The 10760-nt window shown below is 31.7% G+C and overlaps 1 protein-coding gene across 1 annotated transcript in view; it reads left to right on the top strand.

The window, feature by feature from the left end:
* Positions 1-738: 738 nt before the first annotated feature.
* Positions 739-10760, top strand: part of Wnt10 (Wnt oncogene analog 10) — an 83129-nt gene continuing 73107 nt past the window's right edge. Inside the window, exon 1 of the mRNA XM_089631028.1 lies at positions 739-912. Within this exon, the coding sequence (XP_089487154.1) occupies positions 854-912 (59 nt within the window). The 5' untranslated portion in view covers positions 739-853. The remainder of the gene's footprint in view (positions 913-10760) is intronic.

The raw sequence follows: 10760 nt of genomic DNA, 5'->3' as shown, positions 1-10760 counted from the left end.
ATCATTACGAAAGAATACTAAAAGCATTAAGAATCAATCATGACATAACGTGCTCGAATCTGCGTGATGTATTTGTCTCGTTCGTCAGGGGTGGGTTGTGCCCTTGCGCTCCGCCGTCCACCTAGCGAGGGGCGAGAAAAGTTGCAGATCGCGTCTCTCAGCTCTCGCCTCTCTGGTCCGCTCGGCTGTGCTAAGCCTGCGCGGAAACGGCCGAAGCAGGGGGCAGGCCTGTAGGTGGGGCCTATCCCCGGACCGTTTTTTCCTCGCCTTTTCGCCTTAGTATTATTGTCCGCGCCGAGCCAAACAAGAGCGCCCCGTTACCAACTAATGTTGATATATGGACACACGTACTGTGGCGCGAACTCGAACATGTTGCTACGTCAAATTTCAAGGTTCAGTTTAATAAGATTTTTTGTATCGGGACAAAACTTGCACTCGTAAATAACACCACGCTAAATATCCAATGAAAATTATTTAAACTAAAAAGAAAACAAAATTGAAATTCATACATTATTTTGATTGTGTACTTATTAAGTCGTGCTTTTGATAAAAGAGTGAAAATCAAGAATAGTAAAAAATTAAATTAGAAACAGTTTTTTTTTTTTAATTTGCATGTTTTTTTAAAAGCATGTCAAAAAACATCCTAAGGATATTCTAATACAAAAATAGCTTCAGTGAAAATGTGCAATATTGATTATGAAAACAAATCAATAAAGTTTTCTTTAAAACTTCGGTATATCCGTAATTCAAACTTCGACCGAAAAGTTAGGCTTTCGGGGATGTGGTGCGGAGGAAGTATGTACCACCAGCGCCATCTGTAAAGGAGATACGGAAGTGACCAGAACGGAACAGGATGCTGCATTGGATGCTCTTTGCAGCAGTCATATCTCTACAGATAGTGACGCCTTCTGGGTATGATAATTCATTTGCTTAACTCATTATAGTATTTATTGTTATTTATCCTTACCTAATAAAATCACTCTGAAATTTGTTACGCAAATATTCAAAGTATTATTCTGAATTTGGTTTTTGTCAGGTTCATTCTGAAACATAGTTTTTAACATTGAAATGTTACGGTATAATAATGAGGATTTGTCGTTTTGAACAGTAAGTAGTATTTTTTGAGTTGTAACTACAGATTTTTTACAATAATTAACCTTTAAATTAGTAAAGGAGATTTTGAAGTAATAATGGGAAATTGTTGTGGCATGTACTACCTACATAATTTATTATAAACATTTAAAAAAATTATAGTAAATTGAGGTGTTAATAAATAATAACGCTAATTGTCCTGCAGTCGTTTTACAAATATGAGATAAACATTATAATGCTATATTCAAGTTCTGTTATTTTTTCCATAATTGAGAAATCACTGTTCCGTAATTGAATAATAAATTAACTCGAATCGAACTATGTCAGAACTTGAATATTACCTTCGGAATTTGATGAATTGTTCAAGTTTTGTGAAGAAACTGGCCTTTCGAGTTTTTCATTCCGTTCATTAAGGAGCAAGTTTACTAAATAAACTTGTCATGTGATAATGAAGTATTATTTTAAACTATGTATACACAACAAACAAACCCAAATATTCACACTTACAAATATAAATTATTTATTGATATAATTAAATACAACATTATTTGAGCATTTTTTTACTCCCGTTGAGATTTTTTTTAAAACGTTACCTAGCATTATATGACTCATACTAATAAATATGAGATTCATCTCATCTCTCAGATCCACAAATATTCGTCATAGTTGAAGGTTAAATCAGCTATTTAATGGTGAGATCACGTACTCATATGGAAGTGAGTTACTCCGAATGTGACAGAATTTTATGACACAAAACAATGTTTTGACAAGTTCACAGAGGTTCAAATTGGATAAGCGATAAGGACATGCATCTTAATGAGGAAAATATACCGATTGCTTTTAAGATATCTGGCCTCTAAATGATGTTCTAATTTTAAATCGTCATTTTGCTTTATTTTATTCTTGCATCTCTTATTATTTCACAAATCAAATAACCTTTTTGCGAATAACCTAATTTCACGAATGTTCAAAACGCTACCTCCATAAAACTTCCCTTATTAGTATATGTAATTGCAACAACAAAATCGGGCTTGTACCTAGATTGCCTGCAGTTGGCAATACTTTTTGCAGAAATTGTGGATCTGTTCAACTGCAAGGAATATAGTTAATATTTCAATAAAATGGTGTTATTCAAATATAAATATATGTGAAAGGCTATAAATAATGTCACCAATTCACTTAAAGAGTGGAATTTCCAGAGTGGAAGATTCTTTCAGTATCGCCCTGGTGTAAGACCAGCATTCCGAATTGAAACGTGGCGTGAAATCGCTTAAGCGACGTTTGGTGGCCATATTTGAATAGCCAAGTACTTCCCCATCTTTCTGTCCCCCGTCTCTTTCCACTCACCACTGCCTTCAGCCTCACAACATACCCCAACTGGGGATGCCATAGTCTCACTCGCTTTAGACGGTTGGGAGAAGTTGGGGCTCTTATGCGGTATTAACATTTATAAAAATTACTCCGTCACTTGACTAGTATTTCACTATTTAATACATTATAATAATGCGTATCCTATAACTTGAAAGCCCATTTGAATTTCATTGACCAATCAGAGCAAAAATAATCTAAATTCAAAAAGCTTACACAATACATGTATATTTTTCATTGTAAACACTTATGAGAATTCAACTCAATTTAATTCAATACTATTTCAAGAAATCAATTTCAAAATAAGAATCATAGCTCACTTACTAGACACAAGTGCTCATCTTTCATGATATAGGTATATACGACTAATTATAACCCTTAAATATAATATTTTGTAAAATATGTGCATAAATTTCACACTTTTTTTATCATATTACAGTAAAATCAATGAAAATAAAATAAAATAAATGTGCAAAATTCTATAAATACATAGAATTGATATGTGAACACAGCTTGATATGTGAATACAATTTTTATTTGATCTTATGAAGAATTTTTATATGATCTTATATTTGAAAAATGAAGAAAAAAAATCATAATGTATAAATCGGCAGGTATCTTTGTTCATAATGTCAATTTTATACGGTCAGCGAGGTCACAAATGACTAATCTTTGAGAAAACTACTTTCTCGAGAATACCAAAAAAATATTGTTAAAACAAATACCTTTCAATTAAGACATCCGAAGTTATCTTCGCACATAAAAACCGTTTCTAAAACTGTTCGATTCAATCTTCCTGAAAAGTGCTAATTGAAGAGAAGTGGTTTTAATTTCTATATTATTTTTTTAAGTCTTAACATAACGCTAAACATCTCATTTCACTTTGCAGGATATAAACATCGATATGATTTAGTTTTATTTCACAATTTTTTGTAAGAAGTTATAAGACGATTAATTTCATTCATTCACTTAATCCATTTAAGATATGTTAATCCAGTTAACCAATTGGGCGTATTTTTTACCCGTGTTCTAAAATTAATTATAAAAACACCATAATATTACAGAACTTCCTTCTTCTTCTGGCCCTAGTAAAATTAGATTGTTACTGTTAATGTTAATTGTAAATTTCTAAATATATATGTCATTAAGTTAGTAGTTATAGGTTTTAGTCGTAGGTCTTAGATGTAAATCACTAGTTTTAAGTCAGTAATTCTAGTATTAATTATTTAGTTAATATATTTGTACCCTTGAGGTGATTTTTCACATACCGGCGCTATATAAATTAGCCAATATTATTATGATAAGTGTTATTTCGGTTAGGTGATTTTAAAATCACACTAATTTAATTAAACGGAAAATAAAAAACCCTATTCCATGGAGCTTTCTACTTCAGATTCTAATAATAGAGACAAACCATTTTTGTTACAGTTTTGCAAAGTAAAACTTTCCATTCTCTCAGACACTAAAAAACAAATCTTTGAAATTTTCAGCGAAAACGGTTTAATAGTTTTTGAACCGATTTCAAAAACTATTGAACCGATTTCGTTTTTTAGTGTCTGAGAGAAGGGAAAGTTTTAGTTTGCAAAACTTTCCCTTCTCTCAGACACTAAAAAAACAAATCTTTGAAATTTTCAGCGAAATCGGTTCAATAGTATTTGAGTCTATAGGGGACAAACAAAGAAGCATTAATTTATATATATAGATAATAATTATAAATGAAGGAACCAAAAGTTAAAGAAATGGTTCAAGCTGCGCACTTAGTCATGTATATAACACGCACGTTAGTGGCACCTCTTGGTCAATTTTGTAAACATTTATATTGAGTTAAATAATGATATTCGATCACACTTCAAGTCTTCGCAGTTTACATAAATATTTATGCTGATACTTCACACACAATTACTCAATTATTTCAAGGACCGTAGTCGATGAACCTCGTGTTATTTTATCAATAAATAATACAATTGACGAAAATTTAATTTAAAGAAAATAAGGTAGGCATAAAAAAGCGAACCATTTTTCAACGATTTTGCAATGATTATCTTTTGAGATGTTATTGAGCAAATTGAGCAGAAGAAAATAATACTAATAAACGTAAACGAAACATGAAATAGTACAAAATACAAAAAATAAAAAAGGTGAAGGTCTCAAATGGGAATCGAACCCAGGATTTCTGTCTTACCGGGACAACGTCTCTAGTCACACCTCCATTGGGCCTAATTATTTTTTTCTATCTCATATTTGACATCAAATAATTAGGTCCCAATTGCTGAGTGGTTAGAGACGTTGTCCAGGTTAGACAGAAATCCTGGGTTAGATTCCCAGTTGGGACCGTTACCTTTTATTTTTATTTGTCTTGTTTTGTTTCATGTTTCATTTGGATTGATTAATATTATCTTTTTCTTCAGTGATATTTATTTATTAATTTATTCAGCGTATCTTACAGTTGCTGTTGCCTTGTTTTAGAAATAGGTTTTTAAAATGCTAAAGTGCTCAGATGATAGAAGGATTGCCACTAAACATACTGAAATTTATGCGATTTTTTTAAACCAATTCGATGAAATCAACAATACTGTTATTTTTCATAATTACGTTATCACTCCTCCTGGTCACCATTCAATAATAATTAAAGTAAGAGTGCTGAAAAGAGAAAAAGCAAAGAAAAAGAAATTATAAAATATTTCAAAAAACAATTATTGTCTATTTAAGTAGTTGCACTTTATCAGAACTTATATTATATTGTTATGTATTTTTCTTATTTTAGTTTGGTCTTAAATATTTTCAATGTCGTTATTTTATTGGTCAATGACACCCTAACATTGTAAAATATGAATATTAAGAACCAGGATTGCAGGACTTAGGGGAAGGGTAACCATTCCAGAAATATTCTCATCATAGAATCCCGTCTGACTTCAGGATCGAGCATTGAAGACCATTGGAGAAAGATAATTGCTCCCACAATCTTACATTCGATGGATTCCTGTGCTTCTTTGTTTTGATCTCATTTTAATTTTAATCATTTTTTTATATCATATTTACCATTATATATAAAATACTTATGATTTAAATATGTACTTATACTCTCTATTGGATGTGAGGGATTGCACTTACCTCCCCACAGCCTGGAATAAAGAATTATTATTATTATTATAAAGACTGTTTATAAAGCAAATAAATAAAATTAAAACTACTACACACAAAAGAGCGATAAAAGTATATTTATGCGATTTGTAAATACCAAGCAAAAATAAAATGATGTTGTTTAAAAAAAATTTACACGAGGTACACGAAAATTATGCAGCAATTATTGTTCTTCAAAATGGTGCATGCTCCAGCAAAAGCCAGCCATTAATTCAATTTCCATACACAAGCAGCCAGCACTAGGCTTTGTTGATTATGCATATTTATTCTAATTTCTCTTTGACGTGCACAACTTGTTTGTAGACTCGAAGACAATGGCTAAATGAAGGGTAAAATACCATACGAGCATATACACTGCAGGCGGATTGGCGTGAGTATGCTAAAACCTACATCGCTCGCATTATCCGCTTTATTATCGAGGGTTTTCAAAAATTACCTTTGAGTGTCGAAATATTAGACGCTAATTGGACGTATGGAATACTAACGGTTCTATTGCATCCGTGCGTTGCAATAAGTAAACAGATATGCCTATATCTGTAAACAGATATGATTTCAATAATAATATATCGGTAGTAGGAATATAGATTATTTTTAAACAGGTACAGTACCACAAATAATCATAAGCCGTAATAACTGCATTAACAGCAAGTTTGTCATACAAGATGTCTGCCAGGCAATTTCCCCTCATCCTAGATTGGACTTCAAGGCCATATGCTCTGTCCACGTATACTCGTATAGAAATAAAAATATAAATGTTCGTTAAAATCTCCGAAAGTTTATCACCGATGGCTTTAAAACTTTGACACAAAGTTGTATTCGAATACGCGTGTGTTTTTATATACTTATATTATATAAAGGTCACCTGTGACAGGTAAAAACATGCTATTTTAAAAAACAGTGCCACTGAGTCACATCGTCACGTGACGGTGTACTAGTTTATAATATAACAACGGGTATAATAATAATAATTGGATATTTCCACAATGCTCTATCTTTTAACTAACTATAGACTACACAAACTATTATCAACCCATGGCTAACAGATTTCATCCACAGGTTCGTCGATCACTAATACAAAGCTATATGTACAATGCATTTGATCAATGAGAAAATATTGACGGGTCCATTGAAGTTCTGTCAATCGCACTCCAAGTTCAAATGGTAATCTTGTAAACACATTGACAATTGACAATGATAGTCTCCGGGGCGCTTAACCTATTGTTTGCTAGCGAATCGTTAAGGTTACTATTAAAAAATCATTTCTTCGAATATAACTAGCTATTCTGGGGAAACTAATTATGGTAATTTTATATCCTTGGGTTATCAAATGAATGATAAGTGATAATTCCAACTCCAATATATTATCGGTACCCAAACATTCGCACTATCATTGGCGCATCCTTGCGCCTTCACTCTTAGCTTTTTGGATAACTGTTATTTAACAAAACTGCGCAAATTGAATGAATTTTTACTATCTGGAAATTATCAAGCAGTTAAAAGCACAACCTTATTCCGATCTTTTGTACTAAAAGAGTCTTGTCATTTGAATAGCAGGCAAGGCACATCGTGTAAAATAACCGTTTTTCTCTTCGCGGTAAATTTTACATCTCGATTTTTTTTCCATGGGCATTATCAACAATCAATTGTACATGGTTGGCATTCAGAACAACATTCAACTATTTAAAGTTCGGTGTAATTAATGTAAGTTATCATACAATATATGATAAGATAAACGAATAAATCAAAACGAAATATGAAACAGAATAAGACACAGAAAATAAAAGAAAACGATCACAACTAGATATCGAAGCCAAGATCTCTTGTCTTACCGGGACAACGTCTCAACAACTCGACCATTGGGACCTAGTTATTAAACGTCATATTAATAAAAAACATTTTTCAAATCCAGAATTGACAATATCATCTTTATGAACTATTTTTTCCCTTATTTTTAGCAGCTACCTTTTAAAATAATCACAAAGATCTAATGAATTGGTTTTTAACCTAGATAGTGTCTCAGATAAACATATCGGATTTTTATATGGGATCTTGACTTATGGGAAATGTCTAATTCTAAAAGTCTAAATGAATATTATTTTCAATGTGTTGTTCTGTTTCATGATTCGTTTAGATTTATACTATCTTCAATATCATTGTTACACTCAAACAAGTTAATGAAAAAGTTTTTACTGAATTGTGTTAGTAATGAGTTCATAATAATTATCGTGATTTTTATTGTTACTGTAATTAGACTGACTGAATACTGTAGAAATAAGATCCCTGAGACATATGTGCGGTAAAACCATGTACAATCGTGTGAGAAGTGTGGAGATCTGCAAAGAATGCTAGGCCGATGCTAAGTAATGAGAAAGATTGAGAAAGGAACTCTCACACTGTTTCGGCATATAGAGCAAATTAACGAAAAAAAGGAGAATATATGACGCAAATTTGAATGCTAGAAGAAGTCGGAGGCGCCCAAGGAATGAACAAGTGAACCAGATGCTTAAGTCAGGCCTTGTAAAGAGTCATAATAATAGAAGAGTATGTATGAACGTGAATGAGGCAAGGAGTGTGCGCCGAACCCGAGTTGTTTGGCGGTCTGTCCTTTCTGTCTACCTCTGCGGGGAAACGGCCTGATATTTAGTTTGCAATGAGATAAGATCAATACTACAAAGCAAATTCTCAAAAAAGGCATAGTTTTAAACTCTATTTAAGTCTTTTTTATTGTAATGAGTTTTTAAAAGTCTTTCAATAATAAAACATTTATTTAAATAATATCTTTATTATTAAGTCTTTATCTTTCTGTTTTCAGATCTTCCTCATAACTCAACCCTTACTTAATCCTGCTATAAAATAATTCATTTGATTTGCGCCATGCAGTTGATACATACATGTTTAACTAACTAATGTACCTTTAATTTTATTGTTCGATGTGTTGATATTATATTTGTAAAATCACTTCAAATAAATAAATAACTACTAATACATTGTTCTCCAGATTTTACTTTCTGTTATCTAGAAGTGGGACCTTTAATCGCTCTCTGTATAAATATCTTGCCTTATCTTAATTTGTCTCTCCTCCGTTCAGCATCTCATCTCTTCTAATTCTAAACTCTACTTCAATATTCCATAACATATTGATGAATTTAATTAAAATGAATACATGGATTTGCTTTCTCTTTATCTCCATAATTTGAAATGATGGCCTAGAATACCTTTCAACATTAAAAGCCTAAAAATTGAAAAATAACTAGGTATATATTAATGTCATTATACATTTTTTCCAATATCTCAATACACATTGCTTAATTTTTCTGCAATTTTGTTTTGTTTTTATAGTATTTAACACTAACCATGAACTAACATAATTTACAAAAACATAAAAAATAACGGTTTCTTTACGTGCCTAATGCATATGTGAACATTATATAATTATCATTTAATTAATTATCGCTGAAAACAAATTAAATTACACATTGTGAATTCTTCATTAAAATAACACATATTCATCCATAGATACCAAGTTTACTTAATGACAATATTGACTATTTCAATCCAATATCTAGAATGAGTAGATTATAAATGCTGTAGAATGTGACGATATAGACATCTTTTCAAATCCTTTTTGTTAAGCCTCTTATAATTTAAAAACATGTGCTAATTGTATTAGCTATAAGCTAATAAATTATACATGGTAAATAGAAATATTTTTAACTAAAAATTATTTATTTTCTTTATTATTTTTACTCTTCTTTCTTTCCTTCTTTCTGTCATTCTATCTTTCTTTCTTACTTTCTTTCTTTCTTTCTTTCATTCTTTCTTTTTTTCGTTCTTTCTTATTTTTCTTTATTTCTTTTCTTTCTTTATTTTCTTTCCTTATTTTCTTTCTCTGTGCTATGTTTATATGCTTAATATGTTTTATATTTAAATTGCTCATTATTATTTCTGCCATTTCACTAGTTGCATTTTCACCTAGTAACAACTAAACCTTGATTTAATGCTGTAAGCACGCTGTAAATATTTTTAATTGTAATTTTAATATTTATGCACATCCCAGTGGCAATTTCATTAATTTAATAATTTTTAACACTCTATAAACGTTACTACAATAAATAAATAAGGTACTTTGGCTAAATTTAAACATTCTCAGTGCTTCTCTGCGTCCGATTTTCTAAAATATGTTCCCTTCAGACAATAGTGTCTGATCTGTCAACAGTCAACAGTCAAGAGCGCATTGCAGCCGACAGTCCCACGGATATGCAAACTGCGCCCATTGTCCGGACAAATGTTGACTGATCTTTAGCTCAAATAAATAAATACATCCTTCGCCGGTGTTTATTCAAATGAGCGTTGAACAGTTGAACAGATGAACGGTCGGACGTGCGCCGGACCGCGACCCGCGAGGACCGCTTCGTGTCGGACACGCGCTGTGCCGCACATGCTGGGGGGGGTGGGTGATTGCCTAAATGCCCCAATGGCTGAAAAGCCTAGCACTGTGGATTATTGATGGACACTTAATCACTTCGCATGTTTTACTAAATACTTATCCCCCGAAATACACATAAAAACTCCTTTTCCTCGCAATGTCTCGAAAAGGTTAAATTAATGGAAAAAACGCACGTAACCAATCTCATAGATAATAATGTTTTCTTTAACTTGAATCTAGCTTTTATCGACTATTTTAGGAGTTATTTGCAAAAAAATCAATTTTGGTGTTCTTTGATGTCTTGACTTTGACCTTTAATATCTCAAATTGCCACACTAATATTTTTACACGAAGAAAACTTACTGGTATAAAATACAGTTAATTTATTAATAATCTGGTTAAATTGTTCGTTTTCCTGTTTAAAATGGGACTGCAAACCTTTAACGAATGAATTAACAGAGATATTAATAAAGTATCAGTTAAAAACGAATGTTTTATGATAACGACGGAACACGTGCTCATACAAATACTGATATTGATATTGACATACCGATATTGTAGCATTCCGTCATGATAATCATTATGAAAAAAACACGTGTTCTCGATTTATTCTGAATGACTAATATTTTATCAGGAAATTGGCATGTCATCACTTTTTTACAGAATCATTTTTTCTACGTGAAGGATTTAGTAAAATACTTGATACATCGAAATTAACTTTTTAGGGATTTTA

This window comes from Hesperophylax consimilis, chromosome 4 (genome assembly GCF_061612785.1).
Source record: "Hesperophylax consimilis isolate HC1 chromosome 4, BYU_Hcon_1.0, whole genome shotgun sequence".
NCBI classification, from domain to species: Eukaryota; Metazoa; Arthropoda; class Insecta; order Trichoptera; family Limnephilidae; genus Hesperophylax; species Hesperophylax consimilis.
Note: the sequence above shows the minus strand (reverse complement) of the source record. Positions and strands in the feature narration are given on the sequence as shown.